The sequence below is a fragment of the Eleutherodactylus coqui genome, chromosome 7, assembly GCF_035609145.1.
Source record: "Eleutherodactylus coqui strain aEleCoq1 chromosome 7, aEleCoq1.hap1, whole genome shotgun sequence".
In the NCBI taxonomy this organism is placed as follows: Eukaryota; Metazoa; Chordata; class Amphibia; order Anura; family Eleutherodactylidae; genus Eleutherodactylus; species Eleutherodactylus coqui.
Window position 1 is genome coordinate 166,099,056 of NC_089843.1, and position 24,572 is coordinate 166,123,627.

The window sequence follows — 24,572 nt, forward strand, 5'->3', positions numbered from 1 at the left end:
GTGGCACACAGCTTCCCTGGACCATACCGAGGTCAAGCGAAGGCTGGACTCGTATCTGATAAATGAAAAACTGACCTCTATTCTAGCTGAGAGGCATGAGAAATTTTTGAAAATATGGACTCCATGGCTAGAATACTCCCTCCCCCTTCAAAATAATAGATCCCTAGCCTCCCTGTGAAAACAAAAGCAATAATAAATGCCTACCAAATTACCACCCAATAGCCCGAGGCTGTCTTTTGTAGCGTCCACCCTATGGGAAGAACTCCACCTGTCTCAGGAGTCACCCCTTCCCCCATCCCTACCTTTTCTGAAACCTTCTAAATCCCCCCTTTTATTCAGGTTAGGCCCTGGCCAGGCCGTTAGTGTTCTGTTGTTCTCAATTTACAGTCTAGTTTCAAGTTTGGACCGGGACAATAGGGAGAAAACTATTGAAAAATTGAATTTCAGCCATGTTGTCTTTTTTCTCTCCCCTCAATCTATATTATTGCAAACTACTTTTGTTGTGTACAACTGAGACTACGAAGTATTTCAGTTAAATTTTTACTGCATTATTGTAAAATTTGGAAATTTCAAATAAAAATTACAGTTAGAAAAAAATAAAATACCTACACCCAGTTTCATGAAGCCACACCCATTTGGTGGAAAAAGTGGCACAAAGTGTCTAAAAGTGTTTAAAAACAAGTGATAAATGTGGTGCAAACCATTTAAGACAGTTTTCCGGTGTCTGCGCGGACCTATCTTCTTCCGGCTTTTCTGTACTGCGGATGGTCTGCATGGCTCGCCATTGGACATGCGCAGTACAGATTTTCTCATTTTAAGCTACTGCTTTTCCCTTTGAATCTGGACGGGACGCAGGTCAGACATTGCAGATTGGTTGCGGGTCGGACGTCTTCCATTGACTTCAATAGAAGCCGTCCGTGTGGGAACCGCAGGAAAATAGAGCATGCTGCGATTTTTCATCTGCGAGCGGAAACCGCAATTGGTTTCCGCTCATATGCATGAAGAATAATGTTTTCATAGGATGTTTATAGAGGTTTCTTGCTGCGGAACTCGGAAGCGGATGCCAGACCCGGATACCGCAGCAAAAATCTGCCCATGTGCATGAGGCCTTATAAGTTTAATATCACCGAGGCAGTTAAGTTCCCGTTAATCAAGTGTATTTCACTGTAGGGAACCACAGAAAAATAGAATAAAATATAACTTTTATTAATTAAGATAAAAAAGCAAAAGAAAAACAATATAGTGCGATATAAGGTGATGAGATAAAACTATGCTCGAATAGTAATAAAGAAGAAGTCTCTTTGATTTTATCAATTTTCATAGGCCAAGATGATTCCTTGAGGGGAAAAATCTTTATACCCTCTTGCAATATCCGTAAGGTACTGAGTAGTTAGAATTAGTTGTTATTTTCTATTACTCGTTCTCCCCCCTCTATAAAGTAGAGGATGTCAGTATATTCCCCTATCGGAGGTTCTTATGTATTCTCACATAGAGAGAAAGGGAATAGTAACGTATATCTATGATGTTCTAGTCACAGAGGAGATTATTAACCAGAACCCTGTATTCCCGCCATACACAGGGCTACGTATTTCTCTAGATATATAATAGAGTGCTGGAATCTTATCTCGGACTTGAGCACGGTGAGTATATCACCAAGCTCAGAAGTATATCGAAGTCATACGCAGATTGCTTATATATGTCCACAATCGTCAAGGGGTAGATGTACATCCCAAGTACAAGTGTTGTGTTTAACTTAAGGATAGTGGATAAAGTGAGTCATGCAAGGTATGCCCCACACATTGGGGAATGACCTATTGCAGGATTTTCATCAACTACCACAGTGTGAATCGATATAAAATAATTAGAGAACTTCTATGCTCATTTTGTTAACAGCCACTGTGCTGTTCAGATCAACTATCAGCCACTGCTCTTTGTGGCTTAAAAACTGTGCTGTTAGGATAGAATCCATCCTGATGACGCTGCCAGAAGTTCTCTGACAGCAGAAACGCGTAGATGGATAGAATTTCTGACTAAAGTGATAGACATCTATACCTGGCTTCTATGCCAGAGCTATCATTTAGGCACATAACTACCGGGACCAACAATCTTAGTGTCCCTTAACAGCAATTTAATATAAAGAGTGACTACCTAGGTGATTGATATCAATAGTTTGGCCTTGTACCAAATCAACCACCTAGGACTTATACTGTTGGACACAGAAACCTAAGTGTCCTTTACAGCTATCTAAGAGAAGCTATTTATACTCATAGCCTATTGATCTGCAGCATTAGTCCAGACGAATATTTTTGATCTATATCTTCATCCGAGATCACTATGTATCCGTCTTTGGACTTTTTAGAAGTTCTCTAATTATTTTATATCGATTCACACTGTGGTAGTTGATGAAAATCCTGCAATAGGTTATTCCCCAATGTGTGGGGCATACCTTGCATGACTCACTTTATCCACTATCCTTACGTTAAACACAACACTTGTACTTGGGATGTACATCTACCCCTTGACGATTGTGGACATATATAAGCAATCTGCGTATGACTTCGATACACTTCTGAGCTTGGTGATATACTCACCGTGCTCAAGTCCGAGATAAGATTCCAGCACTCTATTATATATCTAGAGAAATACGTAGCCCTGTGTATGGCGGGAATACAGGGTTCTGGTTAATAATCTCCTCTGTGACTAGAACATCATAGATATACGTTACTATTCCCTTTCTCTCTATGTGAGAATACATAAGAACCTCCGATAGGGGAATATACTGACATCCTCTACTTTATAGAGGGGGGAGAACGAGTAATAGAAAATAACAACTAATTCTAACTACTCAGTACCTTACGGATATTGCAAGAGGGTATAAAGATTTTTCCCCTCAAGGAATCATCTTGGCCTATGAAAATTGATAAAATCAAAGAGACTTCTTCTTTATTACTATTCGAGCATAGTTTTATCTCATCACCTTATATCGCACTATATTGTTTTTCTTTTGCTTTTTTATCTTAAAGGAGATGTCCCGAGGCAGCAAGTGGGTCTATACACTTCTGTATGGCCATAATAATGCACTTTGTAATATACATTGTGCATTAATTATGAGCCATACAGAAGTTATAAAAAGTTTTATACTTACCTGCTCCGTTGCTAGCGTCCTCGTCTCCATGGTGCCGACTAATTTTCGGCCTCCGATGGCCAAATTAGCCGCGCTTGCGCAGTCCGGGTCTTCTCCTCTTCTCTATGGGGCTCCGTGTAGCTCCGCCCCGTCACGTGCCGATTCCAGCCAATCAGGAGGCTGGAATCGGCAATGGACCGCAGAGAAGCCCTGCGGTCCATGAAGACAGAGGATCCCGGCGGCCATCTTCAGCAGGTGAGTATGAAGACGCCGGACCGCCGGGATTCAGGTAAGCGCTGTGCGGGTGGGTTTTTTAACCCCTGCATCGGGGTTGTCTCGCGCCGAACGGGGGGGGGGGTTTAAAAAAAAAAAAAACCCGTTTCGGCGCGGGACATCTCCTTTAATTAATAAAAGTTATATTTTATTCTATTTTTCTGTGGTTCCCTACAGTGAAAGGCCTTATAAGTTTTATTCAGGTATTAAAAGTGTATGAGTGATGAAGTACGTGTTTCTGTTACTGTATTTGTTGCAGCCATGGGTTATGTGCTGCTGCACATTTAATTAATTTGCTGCAAGTGTTGACTTTGGTTTTAGTTGCATTTGTGGAGTAGTGGCCGCCTATACTTCTGCTGTGCACTCCATCCACCCACCCACCTGTCCCAGGACTTAACTAGACCGTATACCATGCTTTTCTACTTTCCATTAATCCATTTGGAGCCATAGGCTTAAAGAAATCTGTTACAGTTAGGACCTGTCTGAAAGCAAGGGTCTCCTTGACATGGCGGATGGGCCCACATGTTTTGATCAAAATATGTTCTAAGAATTTTACATTTATATGCAGTTAATATAGATAATAGTTAAGGTTTATTATACAGATAATAGCTGTGTACGATTGCTGATGCTGGTGTTTCTGTTTCTGCATTACCAAACCGGGCTGCTGTACTACGGGCAGAGCTGTCTGTTTCTGGCTCTGTCTACAATGACGGCTGGCCTGATATCAGGTGATTTGTGGGGATCCTGAGCTGCTGACCCACATCCACCAACTATTGATGACCTATCCTGAGAATAGGTCATTAATAGTAAAGTCCCAGAAGACCCTCTTAAGTCCAGCAAGCTACATAGCTTTCAGTTACGCAGACATGATTAACCGCTTCCCAACAGCCATATGGCTATATAGGTCCTAACTACACATACCCTGTGCAGTTAATACGTATACAAGCATCCACAGCCTATGCTGTGTATGCATAATCACAGTGGGTATCGGCTGCCTGCAACAGCCGCAATAGAAGATAACTTAAATTACAGCTGTTTAACCCTTTAAATACTGCTGTCAATCCTGACATTGGCATTTAAATGTCCCGAATGACCCAGCCGCAATAAGATTGTGGGGCTGCCGTCCAGGTGTCATGGCAGCTTGGGACCTTCTGGGGCTGACATGATTCTTTGCCTTTTAAAATGTGCCTCTGTCATGTCTTTAATAAGCAGTCATTATACCGTGTAAGTGATCTAACAAACGCAAATTCAAGTCCCCTACAGGGACTAACAAATAGGAAGAAAAAATAACTAAAATAAAGACTTTTTAATTATTATAAAAAAATATTGAAAGTTAAAAAAGCCCTTTCAGAAAAAAAAAATTGCCATAGCTGCGTCCATAAATGTCTAATTTATTAAAATATCACGTTATTAATCCCACACAGTGAACCATGCCAGAAAAAAAGTTATGCAATGCCAGAATTGTGTTTCTTTTGTTTTGGTCACTCAGTCTCAAAGAATATAGAATTGAGTATAAAGGGATATAAAAGTTGTATGAAAGCCTAAATGGTATCAATACAAACTACAGGTCGCCCCACAGAAGAGAGCCCTCACACAGTTCTAGCAACAAAAAAATAAAAAAAGTTATGATTTTTTGAAATACCAGAAATGCAAAATGTGATGTGATCACAGGAGCAGCAATGGTCCTTGGTCATGAAAGGGTTAAGTTATCTGTTTGCTAACTGTATTCACTCAACATTCTTCTATCCATGACTCACATACTTCCAGGTTTTTGTTCTCTTCTGTTCCACAATGCAGGCTGAGAACGCCCATTCTTCACTTGGAAGGAGACGGTCACATGCTCTTGTTTTCACTTTCTCATGTGCAGGCTGAACTTGTGAGAGTCGGTGAGTTAGTGAAGGACAACTTCTAATTAGGAAGGACAACTTCTTAGGCCGATGAGTTGGAAACTAGTTCAGCCAACTTAAACCTCTTAGTTCCAAAGTGGTTGAAAACCTGACAGTTCTGGGGCGTCAGCTGAATGGGGACTTTAAGCAACAACTGAAAAAGGCAGCAGGAAAGATTGTGACACTGAAGAAACAGACATGCTAGTATTTGCAATCTCCTGTCATCTGCCGGACAGGGCGATGGATGGATGGATAAATTGATCAGTACTTCATCAAGTGTTTGGCTGCACCAGCTGGAAGATGACAGATGACTAGCTTCTATACAAGACCACGCATGGGTGAAGAGCTGGTGATTGCTCAAGAAGGTGACACTGTTTTTAACATCTGGCAGAGTAAAAGGTAAGGTGACAAATATTATAAATTGTAAGTGTATTTCTGGGTAGTCCCATCACACTAAATGATGCTATATTGCTAAGATATACCATCGCTTTATGATCACTGTGGGATCCTGATCATTCCCTGAAAGAAGGCACGGATCACTCATAGTAGTGCTCTCAGTCTGTGAGTTATAGACCAGTCCATGTTTGCATGAATTGGACTATGCCTTATCCCACGAGTAATATGTTATATTCTATGATTCCCCTTGAGTGTAGACCTCCCTGAATCTGGTGGCGACCTTATGTTGCTTTGTGATTCCCCTTTTTTGATGACTAGCCCATGCTTGATTGGATTGAATCATGCCTACCCTTCTTATGTTATTACAGGTTCTCCCTTTGACATGTTTTCACTACTGTATATTTAGTATACAAATACTCCCTGCTTATTGTGGGGTGGGGGGTGCGCTCGTGTTTACATTTAACTATTCATGACTTTCAGATTTTACATTTTGGTAGAGAAACACCTAATTTGACCACATATTGACTCTCTTTTGTAATCTAACATGTTAAATGAAAATACCATTGTCCATTTAATGACATACCCTGTTTCCCTGAAAAATAGGACCTACCACAAAAATAAACCCAAGCATGATTTTTCAGGAAGCTGGAAATAAAAGCCCTTCTCCAAAAATAAGCCCTAGTTACAACGGATAAAAAAGTCGATTTAAATAGTGTCCAGGCAGCTATACATGTAAAAAAGTAAACTCTTTTGGAGCAAAAATAAATATAAGACCCTGTCTTATTTTGGGGGGAAATGAGGGAAAATATTTTGACAGCATTTTATTAGCTCCTTTGCAATTACATAGTACAGTACTGTATTTCACGTGGTTAGAATTGACAGGTTTATACTCCTACCACATGTGAGGCGTAATATAATGTACTAAAGCATTTACATTTAAGCAACTACATTATTTTAGATTTATTATTTTCATTTTTCCACCCAAAAAGATTTCAGTTTGTTTGCAATGGAATCCTCCAGATAACGGGTCACATGGAAGGTGGAAATAAATCTGACATGATTCATCTTTGGTGGATTTTTTACCATGACAAAACCTGGCATTTTAACAGGGATGTGTAGACTTTTTATATTCACTGTACAGGGAAAAATATGAATCACTGCTTCCTTTATGCAGTAACGCTTTGTGGCTTTTAAGTCCTTTCTATGATGTATAGAGTTTTAGTTTTGCACACTTTACCAACCCAATAGCTATGCCATTACTATAGTCTTAGCAGCTGCTATGGGGCCCAGAAGCTGGGGAGATGCAGACATAAATAGATTCTCTAATCTTATGAACCCAAAGTTAACCATTTCCAATCCAATTTGTATCCTGGTTTTCCTAGGGGGTTTACTCTTTTTCTGCTGTTATACAACAGCGCTTTATGCTGGCTTAAGTCAGTACTGCATGAGGTGACACGTTGGATAGGCTCAGATAGCAGAGAGGCTGGCAATATACAGTAAGAGAACCCTGACAGATGTCTTCCAACATCGGAGCTGTAGAGCCTTAACTCATAATGTCTTCAGAGATCAGACAGTGGTTTCGAAAGGGTTAAAACTATTAGGGTATCTTAACAAATGTTTCCAGGAACACACCATGTTTTTGGTCTGGGCTTGGCAATAAACAATCTGGAATTTTCTTGCCCCACTTTTTTTTCTTTTGCAAAGAAGGCTATGGCCAGATATTTGGTTTAAGAGATTAGGGGATTTTACTTTACTGACATTTTGTCAAAAATTAGAATACTCTAGGTATGCTTATTTTCAGCTGTTTACAAAAAAATCTTTTTTTTACACATTCCATAAAAACACCACACAAAAAGTCTATGAAGGAAAGCTAAAGGAAACATTCTGCAGAGAAGAAGCAATACGTTCATTGAAAATAAAATGACTTACATAATAAAAATGTTTACTTACTGTTAATTTGCTTTCCTCAAGTTCAAAGACAGCCGCAAAGGGACATTTTCGCCCCAATCTCTCCTTGGACCGCCAAAGTAGGACAACAGCTTAACAGTTAAATAACCCGTAATTCAATTACCCACTTAACCAGTCTTCTGCGGGAGTATGAAGGACTCTGACATCCTATGCAACATATGCAAAAAATTAGAATCAAATTAATGCAAAGGAGTTTATTGGAAGGGATAACTGTGCTGCCTTTGGACCCAAAGGAAAAATGTTTTGGCAGATGTGAAGGCCACTAATAAGAGTTTAATATGAGGGAAATTTCAAGTCTATCTCGTCAAGACGCTCAAAAGGGGGCAGAGTTAGTTTCTTCAAAACCAAATCTCAATCCCAAGTGGCAACTAAAGATTGAACAGTAAGTCTTATATTTTTTAAGGCTTTGAAAAATCATGTAATCAGTGGTTAATAGAAGTATCTGCCATCCGGAAAGGCATTAAAAACTGATAATTATCCTCTTAGAGTATTAGGCCTGAGATCTTTTTGAAAACTCACTTATAGATATTGAAAAACTAAAGATATTATTCATATCTGAGTAACTGAAAGCTTATAACCAGTTTTTCATAGATTCTCTTGGTTGGTAGGTTTTCTGGCAGAGGGAAGAGCGGGAAAAACTGCTTCAGAGAGACTTTTGTCTCAATGTAGTTCTTGCAAGTTCCATGATATGAGATGGAGTTTTATCCTCAACTAGACAAAGAACTCTTTGTGGAGTAACAGATCCTTGTGCAGAGGCAGTTTCCAGAGGATGACCTTTGAAAGCCAAAACATTACTTGAAAGCAGGCTCTTCAGGGCCAGGATGTGTTAGAAGAATCACCCACAGCTTGTGCAACATTATTTTGGAGGGGATCTTGTAGCTCATTGGAACTGAAAGAAAGATGTAGAAAAACAGATCCCCTACAGCTAATGGAAAACAAGTTCAGATGATCCACAAGGTTGAGAGAGCAGAATTTTCTCTAGCTTCCAATTCTCCCTGGTAGCCCATAGATTTATCTGTGGCGATCCCAATTCTCTTGTAATCATCTGGGATTCAAAAACGACTTTCTTTGTTGAGGAAATCTGCCCAAACATTCTGCAAATTCATTATATCACTGCTTTCAAGTCATGTACTGTATATTCTGCTCAACCATGCCATTGTCTTCCTGCATTTCATCTGCAAGGTCGCATTTCTTGTGCACCCTGTTCGTTTGGGTAATATACTGAAACTACATTATCGGACTGAATTGGCATAGATTTTCCTCTCACAGCATCTCTGAAATGGTATAGTACCAGCTGGATTGTTCTCATCTCTCTGATATTTGAGAAGAGAGGACTGCATTCCTTAGACTAGGCATCCTGAATCCCCTGTTCTCCCATGGGAGACATCTGTTGTGTTGACTACTTCTGCTGTGGGCAACAAGTCTTCCCTTCAATGAAGATGGCATTCTGAAGCCACCATTGCAAACTCTTCTGAGTCTGAAGGGCCAATTTCAATGGAATATGGAGTATCTCTCTGTTACTGTCCTATACACAGAGAATCTCTGTTAGAAGATTGTGAAACTGCACTTTTGCACACAGAACTGTCTCGATTGCAGCAGTCAGGAATTCAAATGTCTGCATGGCTGTCCACATTGGCACTTGAAGGGTCCAAATGAGATCACTGACTTTGATCTTTCAAACTCTCTCTAGGGGAAGAAATCAGGCTTGTGGCCAAAAAAACTATCAGGAACCCCAAAGAGAGTTTCGTTGTGGATGATAACAGATCCAACTTTTCTAAATTAATTAGAAGCCCTTATCTTTGAAGGAGATCCATAGAGATTTGAAGATGCAACTAAAAGAAAGGGTGGCTACCAGAAGAAGCCTGTCATTTAGATAGGATACTAATTGGATGATTTGAAGTCTTAAGGCCGCCACTGCAACTATAGCAACTATTGTAAACAGTCTGGGTGCTGTTGACAACCCAAGGGGGATGGCCCTGAATTGAAAATGGTGAATTGCTTCTTGAAACATTACCGCAGTTGTCAATAATCTTCTGCATTGATTGCAATATAAATATAAGCCATGTATACACCCACTGACAACAACAAATATACCATGGACACATCACTGACAACAACATATATTTCATGGACGCACCCACTAGAAAAAAACATATATTCCATGGACACATCCACTAGAAACAACATACATTCCATGGATAAACTCACTGGCAACAACATATATTCCATGGACACACCCACTGGAAACAACATATATTCCATGGATAAACTCACTGGCAACAACATATATTCCATGGACACACCCACTGGCAACAACATATATTCAATGGACACATCACTGGCAGCAACATATATTCCATGGACACACCCACTGGCAACAACATATATTCCATGGACACACCCACTGGCAACAACATATATTCCATGGACACACTATAAAGATGATACAAGTGAGCTTGTAAACAAAAACAAGCAAATGAGTACATACAGTAAATAACATGCATGCAGTTGATGCATAAAAGACACTGAAAAAAACAGACATAATGGGCCTGGTCCTCTAAACTGGTCACTGCACCAGCAATTCAATCATTAAAGGTATTCTATATATATCACACAGTATGACCCAATGTCCACAAGCGTGTTTGATTTTTGGAATCCACGTGGGCACCCACGCGAAGAGCCGCATATTAAGCTGCCCATAGGGATACATAGGCATCCGCATAGGGATACATGGGCATCCGCAAATAAAATAAAGCATGCAGAACTGATTTGCAAACCTTTTGGTCCGGAAAAAAATTTCAGTATAATCCATTTCAGTGTGGTTCTCACACGGACAGCTTCCATTGAACTCAATGGAAGTCGTCCAATCCGCGGCCCATTTGCAATTGATTTGCGGACAGGCTGCAGATTTCACGGGAAAGCGTGAGTTAAAAAAAAACAACTCCACATCGCATATGCAGCGGCGCACCAGCCGGCGCTTCTGCACGCATCTGCAGTGGAGAAGGCAGAAGACCCACAGAAGACCTGAATGGGTAGGCAGTGTCCTCGGCCATAGGCAGGGTCAGATTCCGCTGTGGGCTCCCGCATGCGGAATCCTATCCGCCCGTGGACATGAGGCCTAAGTCACGGCATGGGGCTCATTTTTCAGGTAAATCAACATAAATTAAATTAGTACAACATATGATACCACAACTTGCTCAAGCCTCTGAACAGATCAGTGGTGGCGAACCTATGGCACACGTGCCAGAGGCGGCACTCAGAGCCTTCCCAGCTGGCACTCGCCGCCGTCGGCCGCTCACCACATTAGTAAATACTGGCAGGGGTGCCGCAGCTCCCCTGCTGGTATTCACTCAGCAGCGCTGCTAGAAGCGCTAATCCCCGCGCACACTGTGATGTCAGTGTGCAGCTGGGATCTTCCTCCCCCCTCCTCTGATGTCTCCTACTTGGTTCCGCAGGAGCAGGGGAGGGGAGGAGGTGTCCGACAGCACGTCACAATGTGCTCCTGGTATCAGTGGGATCAGTGGCAGAAACAGCGCCAAGCAGTATTACGACTGGGGCCACGGTGCGGTGTCACTATTACCGCTGGGGCCGCTGTGCGGGGTCACTATAACCACCAAAGCCGCTCTGGGGGGGGGTCACTATTAGCGCTGGGGCTGCTCTTGGGGGGTCACCCTCACTGCTGGGGCCGTTCTGGGGGGGGGGGGGTGTCAATATCACTGCTGTTTACACAAAGTGGAAATGCTGTAGAATGTCCTCAGTGGAAATTTGCGCTGAGGTCTACTTTGAAACAGCCTTGTCCTTTTAAGAACTGTGGAGGTAAAAATCATATGTCGTGATAAGCCCCGCCCCCTGACATGTTGGCACTTTACAATAAATAAGTGGGTTTTAAGTTGCAGTTTGGGCACTCGGTCTCTAAAAGGTTCACCATCGCTGGAACAGATGAATGTGACTGCAGAAATGGTATTTCTTTCCCATTTTCTGTAGAATACTCTTGTAACATTACTGTTTCCTCATTTAATAATTGTTGAATGATTATAACAGCATGCTCCACAAAGTGTACACCTATATTGTTGATTGTTTTATTGCCAAGGCCAGACTCATACAAGGCAGTCATGTGTATGTACTTAACCGCAATGTGATCGAAGGAAAAAGAGTTGTGAAAAATAGGAAATTTCATAACTTTCAGTTCTGCAAAATTGCCCATCTGTCTGCCACAGCAAGAATCCAGCAATAGAAGAAGTGTCAGAAAAGTGTAACCTGAAAGGATAATCATGGTCTGTGATAAAAGCAAGGAAACTCAATTGTTTTAAGATCTACTCCTAGAAATACTACATATCTTTTGCCACTACTTACTGCTCATGTCAGCTCCATTCCTGTGATTTTATGGAGTCTTTGATTATGCAGTGTGGCTGAAATTGTGACAAGTCCCATCAAATATTACAGAGATAATCTGTATAGAACAATTACGAGAAGTTACTCTAGAGGAGAAGTTGCCCTAAAGTTACTGTCATACCGAGATGTGCACATGGCCATGCCATGTGCATGGATCCTAAACTTAGATCATGTGTAGAGAAATTAGTAATAGAACAAATACTTTCCATTAATACAATGAACTGACATAAATTTTTTTAACCCATTAACCCCTTAATGACGCGGCCCCTTTTTCTTTTTCCATTTTTTTTTCCCTCCCTCCTTCAAAAAAATCGTAACTCCTTTATTTATCCATCTACGTCACTGTATGAGGGCTTGTTTTTTGCGGGACGAGTTGTATTTTTCAATGGTGCTATTTAAAGTACCATATAATGTACTGAAATTTTTCCATTCTAAGTGGAGTAAAATGAAAAAAAACCTGACATTTCGCCATCTTTTAGTGCGTCTTGTTTCTACAGCGCACAAACGGCAACAAAAGCGAAATGATAACTTTATTCTATGGGTCGGTATGATTACTACGGTACCAAACTTGTATAGTTTTTTTTTTACTATACTACTCTCTTTTTTTTTTTTCAAAGACATTTAATTTTTTTCAATTATTTTCTGCGGTCATTTTGTGCGCACAATAACTTTATTTTTCCGGCAACATAGTTGAGCAAGGGCTAATTTTTTGCGGGATGTGCTGTAGTTTCTGATAGTACTAATTTGGAAAACATAGGACTTTTTGATCGCTTTTTATTGCGTTTTTTCTGGGAGACAGGGTAACTAAAAAAGTGCATTTCTGGCGTTCTTTATTTTGTTTTTCGGACGAATTTCACCATGCGGCAAAAATAATGCACTACTTTGATAGTTTGGACTTTTACGGACACGGCGATACCAAATACATATTTTTATTGTATGATTTAGATTTTTTAATAATAGATATGGCAAAAGGGGGGTGATTTAAACTTTTACAACTTTTTTTTTTTACAATTAAAAAACTTTATAGATTTTTTTTTTTACATTACTTTGAAGTCCTCCTGGGGGACTTTAACATGCGATGCTTTGATTGCTCCTGCAGTATGACGTAATACTATAGCATAACGTAATATTGCTTTTTGACAGGCAGTCTATCAAACCACCCCACGGGGATGGCTTGATAGGCAGTCTGCTAAGGCAGCCCTGGGGCCTTTCATTAGGCCTCCAGCTGCCATGACACCTGCACGGCTCCCCCGATCTCAATGCGGGGGGGCCGTGCGGGACCCCCGAACATCGTTAGGGGGATTTAAATGCCGCTGTCAGAATTGACAGCAGCATTTAAATGGTTAATAGCCACGATCGTCCGATAGCGGCTATTGCCCGCGGGTGTCAGCTGTTATAAACAACTGACGCCCGCACTATATGAAGAGAGGTTGCCACCCAACCTCTCTTCATGCATACCCCGCCGCTCGATGACGTACCGGTACGTCATGGAGCGGGAAGGGGTTAAGAACCAAGCACTCTAAATTTACGGCTCTTGGTCCTAGACTTTATTCCTGGCTGATAGCAAAAATACGGCAGAGGATTAAAGCCTCTGCTGCCGCAATCAAGCAGGAGCAGATCGGGGTCTCAGCTGTTAGTCACAGCGAGGACCCGGAGGAGAAGGTAGAAGAAGTTTTCAACCACTTCTGCCTACTCCTTTCCAGGTTACATAACACTCAATGTATTAAAAAGTGACAGTAGAAGTATTTGTTTGTGCTATGTCACTCGGCGTTCACATGACCACCAGGGTGTCCTCTGTCACAGCAGAGCTGCAGTGTCCTGGCAGACCCAGATTAGCTTTGTTAGAGACTATTGTTACTACAGTGGATGTTTTCCCCTGTAACTAGGGCTCCTATGGATACCCCAGCTACAGTGGGAAAGTGTGCAATAAAAAAAAAGACAAAGTGAATAACCCCCAGAGGTCTTATATAACGTCATGGAGGGCAGAGAAAAAAATGGCTACAAAAATAAGTTTAAAAAAGTACAATATAAAATTAAAAATATATAATTTATATAAAAGATAACGACTAGAGATGAGCGAGCGTACTCGGAAAAGCACTACTCGCTCGAGTAATTTGCTTTATCCGAGTATCGCTGTGCTCGTCCCTGAAGATTAGGGTGCCAGCACGGAGCGGGGAGCTGCAGGGGAGAGCGGGGAGGAACGGAGGGGAGATCTTTCTCTCCCTCTCTCCCGCCCACTCTCCCCTGCTCCCCGCTGCGACTCACCTGTCAGCCGCAGCGGCCCCCGAATCTTCAGGGACGAGCACAGCGATACTCGGATAAAGCAAATTACTCGAGCGAGTAGTGCTTTTCCGAGTACGCTCGCTCATCTCTAATAACGACCCACTATCAACGCCATATAAATCAGTCGCCATATGTGCCCTGTAATCCAAAACTATACAAATTATATATCAAAACATCCAAAACAAAATGAGGAACCCGTTCCTGTACTTTATTTCAGCATAGATATACTAATTTTAAAAATAAACAACTATACATTTAAAAGAATTCTTTTTTTCTTAGCTTTTTACCCCTAATAAGACTAAAAATGGGGGGAAAAAGTCAGTGAAAAAATAGCCCTATATGTCATGGAAAAAAACGCAGCAAAAATAATTTTGGTAGCTAAAGAAAAAAAAAAAGAGGCAGTAAAACCAGTAAAATAGGGCAGATAAACCACCACATGGGTAAAATCCCTAAAGAGTGTCTGGTCCTTAATGGGTTAAACAACACACCAATATGTCAGTGTAGTTTGGGAATAAGATGGGACTAGTGTTCCCATATGAGAAAATAGCTATTATTAGTCTGTGTCATACATCGGATTTGAATGGATTTATTGATCTAATAGTATATTTATCTTATGCTTTTCTAGGTCACCTTCACTGTTATTTCTGCAACTACATCGAGTCCAATTGGTAAATGAACTGGAATACCACATTGCCTCCATTCTTGATCAGGCTTTGCAACAACAGTTACTATCAAGGGATGATTGTGAGGAAGTTGCCTATGAAGGCGGACCCAGGAAACAAGTGAGGAAATTATTAGATATAATATATTGTCTCGGAGAAGAAAATGCTTCCATATTCTGTGAGCTCTTTCAGCAAGTTAAAACATCTAGAAAACAAACCAGCAATGAAAGTGGTGAGTAACATTTGTGAAAATGGAAAATGTGATGTAACTGTAAAGATGTTTCAAAAAAAGGTTTTATGATAGACTTCATGCACTTAGATTAGGCTAAAGTGTGGACCTCTGTTCCAAAAATGTTTGTTATTCCCTTTCTGCTCATTCTTTTTGGTTCCCCATTTCTGAGATGGTTGGGAGAATGTTGTCCTGATGATCCTCATATTTACCGGTAACTAATAAGAGTCACCGATATGAAGTGGACCTCCCCAACCTCACTGTCATTTGGAGTGTGATAAGTGATCTAGCTTAGTTTCTAGTCATTGACGAATTTTTAGCTTTTAATTTGAAATTTACTTTATGCCTTATGAATAGAAATGAGCGAGTATACTCGCTAAGGGCAATTGCTTGAGCGAGCATTGTCCTTAGCGAGTACCTGCCCGCTCGGGAGCAAAGATTCGGCTGCCGGCGGCGGCGGGCAGGGAGCTGCAGGGGAGAGCGGGGAGGAACGGAGGTGAGATCTCTCTCTCCCTCTCACTCCCCCGCTCCCCCCTGCTCACTGCCGCAACTCACCTGTCACCCGCGCCGGCAGCCGAACCTTCTCTGCCGAGCGGGGAGATACTCGCTAAGGACACTGCTCGATAGAGCAATTGTCCTTAGCGAGTATACTTGCTCATCTCTACTTATGAAACATTGTGTTAAATAAGTAGTGAAATGGATTTCCCAAAAAATATTCAATACTTTGTGTTTGTTCACATCGGTGTCAGAAGATCAGTTTGTGTCTCTGTTGCTAAATTCAGTTAAAAGACAAAAAAGTGCTACATACAATGCTATTCTGTGCTATAAAGTAACAGACGGCTAGACAGAAACGTAACAGATCCCATTATAGTCAGTGGGGTCTGTTTGGCACTGTTCAGTTCTGCCATAAGACCGATCCGTTCAGCCAGTGGATTCCATTTTTCTGCTCTCATCATGAAGTCCGCAATGCCAAGGCGAACAAGCTCTAAGGTTTTTTTTCACACAAGCGTTGTATTGCGACTATTTTGCCATGGCAAAATGCCGGCCGAAAATCGTGACCATTTGAAGCTCTGGATTCTAATGCATTTGTTCAGATGAGTGATTTTCAGGTGTGTAAACTTGGCCAGCCAGAAGAGATAACGTACGCAGTGCACATTCCAGCTGGACGCTTTTACACAATGCCAGAAATGATAGAACTTGTCCTATCTTTTGTGGGAATATGCCAACTGTTTCCATAGACGGTATTAGTGTACCTTGACGCCACCAGGAAGCTAGGGGTTTGATAGGAGGAACGCCCCTCTCACACCCCTAGCTCCCTATAGGGTGAAGTCACAAAGGTCCTAGCAGCACACTGTGTATTGACTGTGGCCTGCCGTGGACAGTTACAGTTAGGGATGATTTTCCTTTTAGCCTTACATAATTAGTTGTACATGTTGTAACATGGAAGTATTAACAACTAACAATGCAAGGCTAAAAGGAAAATCATCCCTAACGCTAACCGTCCACGGCAGGCAACAGTCAATACACAGGAAGCATCAATAGCTGTTGCAGTGCCGTGGATCTCCTTTCCCCCTAATGAGAGAGAAGAAAGCCTGAGTGGTGATGTGAAGTAGCTGCGGCGAATGTCTGGTGACAAGGCAGCTGAAGCGGCAAGCACATGTAAAGGGCAGGGAGCCGCCGAACTGAGCTGGGACTGGAGATGTCATGTGGCCAGTCAGTGCTGATCACCACCATCACCACCGCAGAGGACAGAACGGAGAAGTAGCAGCGCTGGGGAACACACCGCTGCCGAGCAAAGTGCTGGAGCGGCCTGGCCGGTGATATAAGCAGTTTCAGCAGGGAACCCAGGGCCGGCTAACTAACTGCAGCATCGGGGATTACAGGGCCAGGGAACAAAGTGCAGCTGCGGGGAGGTGTGTTCACTGGCGGGAAGACCAGCAGTGGGGATTAGAGGGCTAGGGAAGAATATGCAGGATTGTAAACCACCAGAGAATATGCCATAATTCTAGTTACCTGCGAGGACCTACTACCGAGCCTTCTCTGCAACCAATCACCTTGAAGTGGCGTCACCGGGCAGTCAGTCTTGTCTCCACTAGTACTTCGTGGTGGCGTCAAGATACACTAATACCCCCATAGACTCCTATGGTAGCCTATGAGAGCTGTCAGAAAAGGGAAGGGAGAGGGAGTTTAGCAGCGGCTTGCGTTGTTAAAGTCCCTCCCCCTCCCCTTGCCAGCAGCTCCCATAGGCTTGGGAGGGAGGGAGGGAGTTTAGCATAAGTAGCTCTGCTAAGCTCTCACCCCGTCCTGCCCTCTCCATTTGCTGGCAGCCAGAAAGGGGCAGAGAGGGAGTTTAGCACATTAGCTCTGCTAAACTCAAGCCCCCTCACTTTGCCGGCAGCCGGCAAGGGGCTGAGGGGGAAAGGGAGTTTAGCATAGCTCAACTATTTTCCCACGGCTGAAGGTATTCTGGGCTGCGGTGTATATACGCTGAATAGGCGAGAAAATGGGAGATGCATCCACGACTTGGTTGCGGCTGCCTCTCATTCGTGCGATTTTCGGCCACTAGGCGGGTGGATCAAATTCACAGCACACATGTGGCCCAAGAAGCAACTGTACTATAACAGATGGGAAAAAAGTGAATGAAGGACTTCTCCACCTAATTGGATCATATTGAAAATAGTCTAGATAGTAATTATTCACTTAAGCACAGGAAATGAACATTTCTCTGGAGGGAAAAGTGCAGTTAAAGTATTGAAAATTGTCTATTTATGTTTACCAGCAGTAATTTGTAGCAGTTATGGAGTTCCCTGACTGCAATGTATATAACTACTTTATAGATATGATATTAGAAGTAGAATTGTGAATCCTAACAATTTAGTTTGGATGTTAGGAAACATTCAAAATAAGTTTAACCACTTCAGGACCGCCCATAGACTATAACCCTCATCTCTACAAGGTAGTTTTAAAATGTCTTTGCAGAGAATCCACATAGAGCCCCCCAACTGTGCAGGAGCTCTGTTGTCTTAGTGCCTGATGACAGCTGAGATTACAGGGCTAACAATCAGCATGGGCTCCAGGACCTGTGATGGCTGTGAAAAAATGGAGTTTGGGAATATTCTTCCAAATGTGAAAAAATAGCTGCTATATTTATAAGCCTTGTAAGATTCTGAAAAAATAAAGTTAAAAAATGATGCCGACATAACAACATATGGTAAATATTATTTATTAACTAATTGCATGGTATGACTATCTGTATTACATGCAGAAATTGTCAGATTTTGAAAAATGCTAATTTTTAAAAATTTTCTCTAAATTCTTAAATGTAAAGCATACCAACCAAAACTTACCATGGGTATGAAGTAAAATGTGTCACAATAAGAACAATCTCAGATTCGCTTGAGTAAGTAATAGCATTTCAAAGTTATTACCACATAAAGTGAAATATGTCAGGTTTGAAAAATTGGCCTTGGTCACATAGGGCCAAACTGGCTTGGGGGGAAAGTGGTTAATGTGTCAAAAGGAGAATTTTTCAAGTACCTTCAAATTGATGACTTAAATCTTTTTCACTGAAAGAAATGAGAAAAACTGGTCTAAGGTACATCGGTTACCTTCTGAGAGAAAAAAAACATTCTAATTGATTGTGTTTTGTAATGGTAAAACGATGTGAAACAATCTTTGCAATGAGAACAATGGAAACGAGTCTTTATGTAAAAGAGTCAATGATTGTGTGTCAGCACAGAACGTGTTATATTCCAAATAACATTACTGAATCATCAAGTATTAAATTCAATGGAGACCCTGGCTTTTTTTGTCCTAAAACAACTCTCTGGGCCTGGGTAAACAAAGATGGCCACACCATTTCTATGACTACCTGATGCATTGGTAGTAGAGATAAGCGAGTAGTGCCTTAGCCGAGTATCTCCCCGCTCGCCTCTAAAGACTCGGGGGCCGGCGGGGAGCGGCGGGGGAGAGCGGGGAGGAACGGAGGGGAGATCTCTTCCCCCGCTCCCCGCCACAACTCACCTGTCACCCGCGCCGACCCCCGAATCTTTAGAGACGAGCGGGGAGATACTCGGCTAAGGCACTACTCGCTCGAGTAATGTGCCTTAGCGAGTATACTCGCTCATCTCCAATTGGTAGTCTAAGATACTACATAAGTCAAACTGCCCCTCTCTGTTGCGGGGAGAATAAATCTCATTAAAATGGTGATTCAGCCCAAATGCTTGTATATCATGCGACACGTACCAGTCCAGATCCCACTGAGCTTTTTCCATTCTATAAATTCCATACTACCTTCATATGGGCTCGTCCCGCGCAAAGGTGAAATTAACCACATTACAAAGACCTAAGAACCAGGCCAGTATGGCCCTCCCAGATTTCAAACTTTATTACCTGGTGGGACAGCTAAGAAATCTAAGATCATGGTTTCTGAATGAAGAACACCCCATTATAGATCACTTCCTAGCTGAAACAGTAAATGAGAAAAACTTGGTGAGTTACTTGGAAGGGCCAGAATACACTAAGGCTCAGGGCATATTTCCGTAGTATACTTCCATAGATTGGCCCTGTCTGTTCGGCACTTGGCTAAATCTCTGCAACATTTTGCAGCGGAAATGCCATTGTGGAATAACCCTATTCTCCCTGCCATGGGTTCGGTACCAGATCACAAATACTGGATAGGTTTGGGGGTATTAATAATGCCAGAAGTCTGGCAGAATATACTAGAGCCCCATTTATGGTAATCCCCAGCAGTAAATAATAGATTAATACAATTATATACAGATAGCTCCTGGAATGGAACCTGTTCGCAAGTAGGGGAGTATCCGTATAATACACAAGTCTTCTCTTACACCCATACTACAGAGGATGGGCAGAACTCAGACATCAGAATGTCATAGATGTCATCATGTGAATGCTGACCTCTGGCACATGTTATGGGATTGTGCAGTGTCCGAGGAGCGGGCCACGGCCTAGGAGACAGCGGGGTAGAGTTTGGGTCTTGTCACGGTGGCTTTACCGTCTCCCACCCAGAGGGTAACTAATGACACGCCCAAGGGCAGGTTAATAAAAGGAAAATCCAATTTTGGATTACCCCAGTCTCTTTTGTCATGGGTGACACCACTGTTTCTTCTGCCATGGGGGAATTCCTGGATGGCGGAGTAAACTCACTCTCTCACGGCCTCCGTGGGGGAATTCCTAGTTCTTTGAGTAAATCTACACACACACAGGATTGTTTTAAGACACAACGTCTGGAAGCAGACGGTTCGCTTTACTTGTAATAACTTGTTGACAACTCCAAAATACATCCCAGCAGGAAAACAGTGCAAACACATCAAAGTGGTGTGTGTGAGAGGGAGGACTCCGGGTGAACAGGAGAAACCACAGTCTTGTTATCTGTAGGTCCTGATCCCGGCAACACACCCTCTTCTCTCCAACACTCTATCGGTCAACACTCACATTTGATAAATCAGAGTGCGTGGCATGGCGGTTCCTCATTCTCTCACTTTTGGCATGGAAAAAGTCCTTTCATATCTCCTGGGTACAGGACGCCCAGGGCAGGCTGTAGACTCCTTTCCACCTCTTCCATTCTGGGCTGCACAGGCTGAAGGTGCCTGTGTGGTCCTCTTGCAAGCTCAGAACAAACATAATCCCTTGCACGTACCTTGCAAAACACATATATCACACAAGGTCACGTGACAAACATGTTCCAGACAGTCAGCTCACATACTAGACAGTTAACCCTTACAGTGCTGCAGCTATGCAATACACATCAATCATGCAACACAGAAGACACTGACAATACATAGACAAACGTATGCATACAGTTACGGAGGAGCCCCGTTGTACCGGGTCACTACACTTGCTCATATATCAGGGACTTCTGGAGGGAGGTGGTAATATTTGTATTAGAGTCTTAGCCCTCCCCATACACAATCACTCTGGATCCCAAAATAGCACTATTTGGCTTAATAGATGAAGAACAATGGCCTCACTACATGCCAATTTTCGTAAGGGAAGTGCTGCTTTTTGGCTCGGAAAATTGTATAATGTGACAGTAGGGCCCCCTGCACATGGGCGGAAATTCCGTGGTGGGATTTCCCACAGAATTTCTGCCAGTGGAAGCTGCCATAGGATTGTGTTAGAAAACGCAGTCCTAGGCAGACGGGCACGATTTGTCTGTGCGAAATCATTTGCAGAAAACAAATCGCTGCATGCTCTATTTCTGTGTGGGGCTCGCATGGCAGCTGGCACATTAAGGATCCGGAGCTGCGAGCCAGGTGAGTGCCACGCTGGTCTCTGCAGGAGCACAGGTCGGGTCCCACTGTGAGAATTCTCTCAGCCAGATCTGACCCAGCCGTCTGCAGGCGACCTAAGGCCTCATGTCCACGGGGAAAATGAGACCCGCTCTGGATTCTCCATGGAGAATCTGCAGCGGGTCCCTCCTGCCCCGCGGACATGAGCGCTGAAAATCAGAATAAATGAGAATAAACTCACCACCCATCCGCTCCGTTTCTTCTCTTCGCCGCGGCGTCATCTTCTCTCGTCGCGGCCGGATCTTCTTTCTTCGGCTCGGCGGATGTGCATGATGACGTCGGTGACGTGCCCCGCGCATGCGCTGTCCCGAAGAAAAAAGATCCGGCCGCGACGGAGAGAAGATGGCGCCGCCGCGAAGAGAAGAAACGGAGCGTGTGAGTAAATTCCGAATTTTGTCTCCCGCGGATCCGGACGGCTTCCATAGGCTTCAATAGAAGCCCGCGGGAGCTGTCCCCGCGGGAGACCCGCATGAAAATGGAGCATGGTCCAGATTTTTTCATGCTCCATTTTTTTTAAAATCCCTTTTATTGACGATCCGCGGGTATTTATCTACCCGCGGGTGGTCAATGCATCCCTATGGGGTGCGGATCCGCGCGCGGGAGAAGAGTTAAAATCCGCTGCGGATTTTAATTCTTATTTTGCCCGTGGACATGAGGCCTTAGGGTGAATACCCACTTGCGTAAAAAATTGCAAAGCACCAACTTACGATGCGTTTTTAACATTAGAACGTCCCATTGACAATCGCGTTAAAAAAACCGCAGCAATTTCGCAGCGTTAAAAAAAATTGCAAGTGGTTGTTCACCCTTAGGGTCAATAAATACTAACACTTTCAAGCTTGGAAGGCTAGAATCCGAAGCCATTATAGATTTTGTCTTTCCATTTTCTTTTCATTTCTAATTCACTTGTCAAACTATTATATGAAAATGTTTGTGTTATAAACCCTCCTAATGAAGAATATATGCAATGCAGCATTTTACAGTTTTAGAGCCCTGAAATCCACACAAGAGTCTACATAACTATATAATGCTTGTTATATATTGAGCCAGAATTTTTTATTTTGCATATAGCTAGGTGTTTTCTGACTCCATCTATACAAACAGATACAGTACCTGTTCATTGTCTACATGCTCTATAGCCGCATTCGTTAAGTTTATGATGTGTAGTTTATGACTGCAGCATATTCATGTGTTCCCCCATGACAGTAATTCTTTTATCAGCTACTGCATGGATTTAATTGAAGAATGTAATTTCATACCACAATGTTTGTGCAGTGGATAACATATCTGATGATCTATTTCTAAGGCCTCATTCCCACAAGCGTATATCAGCTGGCCGTTGGATTCCAATGCATCAGATCACATGGCCATTTTTCTGAGACGTAAAAGCACCCGGCCGGCCAGTATAGCACTCGGCGTTTTTATGTTGGGCCCAAACAATAGTCCTGGAACTATCTTTTGGGCCGGAATACGTTGGCCATTGCATGGAGCCAATGGCAGCGGCTGGAGGTGGAAGGGAGTTTAGCACCCTGGCTGCTAAACTCCCTCCCTCTGCTCTCCTCCCCCTGTGCAGGCTCACCTCTGCTCTCCTCCACGCTGGCTCTCTGCAATGGGAGGTCGCCGGATGGGGGCGGAGCTATGTGCCGACCCCGCCCCTCCAATTGCTAGCGACGGACAAGGATCGGGATGTGGGCTTAGCTCTGCCCCCTCCCCGCCCCTCCCATTGCAAAGAACCAGCGGGGAGGAGAGCAGAGGTGAGCCTGTGATGGGGAGGGAGGGGAAATGGGTGACAGCATGGTAGTCTCGGCATATATGCGCCGGGACCCATGCCATCTGAACGGGCACACAAACGTTTGATTTGTGCGCCCGTTCACCAGTTTTATCTCTCCCAACGTAGCGTGTATCGGCCGGCCGTGAAAGGGGCGGCCGATATAGGCTCGTGGGAAAGAAGCTTAAGGCCTCACAATATGAACCAATAATAAGTATTGCTTCTTTGGTAGAACTGATTCACCAGGTTTGAGATTTGCAGTGATTAGTATTATGGAGAATCAAGGAAGAAAAAAGTGTTTTTTTATGTAGATTCAATCGGTGTAGAACAGTGTTTCTCAACCTTTTTTTAGTCTTGGGGCACCCCTGGGAAAAAACATTTCTAGCTACCGAAAAGGGTGTGTGGTCAGGGGTGTAGCTAGGCACATAACTTATCACGGTATATGATTTTACCTCCATTACTTCAATGCACATTAATATAGTAATAGCGCCCCCTCTGAGTGTGCCCAATAGTATAAAGTCCCTCTCAGTGACTCCAGTAGTAGTAATGCCCCCCTTTTATGTCCTTATCAGGGATAATGGTCAGTCTTATTGCCCATTCATTACAAATGCTCATATTGTCCCCAGCATTAAAAATGCTCCCTTTGTTGTCCTGTTATTAATAATACTCCCCAATTGTTGCTCTTTTGCTAAAAATGCTGCCCCTTGTTGGCCAATCAATAATAGTTCTGCCCTTTGTTTCCCCATCAGAAATAATGCTGCCCCTTGTAGCCCTCCGTCATTAAAAACACTCCCCCTTGTTGTCCCCATCAGCAATAGTGCTCCCCAGACCCTCTCTTGCTATATAATTAGAAAAAAGCAATATACTCACCTCCTTTGCTGTCTAAGTCACCCGGCTCTAGCAGTTCTTCCTTCTACTTCAGTCCCTCCTGAGTTCCGGGTTACATGGTAATATACGACTTGACCATGCAACCAGAAGTCAGGCAGGACCAGACCAGGTGAAAAGCAGAGGAGGTGACTATTATTATTTTTTTTTTTACTTTATAGCTTCCCCCAACCACCTTGTAAACTGGATACTTAGGAGCATGCCTATAGCAGCTTCTGCTGCAGCAGTAGTTGTGGGCGGCCCCAGGATGAGACCGGTCCACTGGGATTTTCTCTGGGGGACTGAATGGCCAATCCACCCCTGGTGTTGCAGAATCCCTGGCAGGCTCTCACGGCTCACCAGGGTGCCACGGCACCCTGCTTGGGAAGCACTGGTGTATAACTTTGCAGGTACAG

At 43.1% G+C, this 24,572-nt stretch overlaps 1 protein-coding gene across 1 annotated transcript in view; it reads left to right on the top strand.

Annotated features, from left to right (window-relative positions):
* Nucleotides 1-5,258: 5,258 nt before the first annotated feature.
* Nucleotides 5,259-24,572, top strand: part of LOC136572933 (NLR family CARD domain-containing protein 3-like) — a 106,147-nt gene continuing 86,833 nt past the window's right edge. The window contains exons 1-2 of the mRNA XM_066573968.1: nucleotides 5,259-5,682; nucleotides 14,948-15,216. Coding sequence (XP_066430065.1) covers nucleotides 5,591-5,682; nucleotides 14,948-15,216 — 361 coding nt within the window. The 5' untranslated portion in view covers nucleotides 5,259-5,590. The remainder of the gene's footprint in view (nucleotides 5,683-14,947; nucleotides 15,217-24,572) is intronic.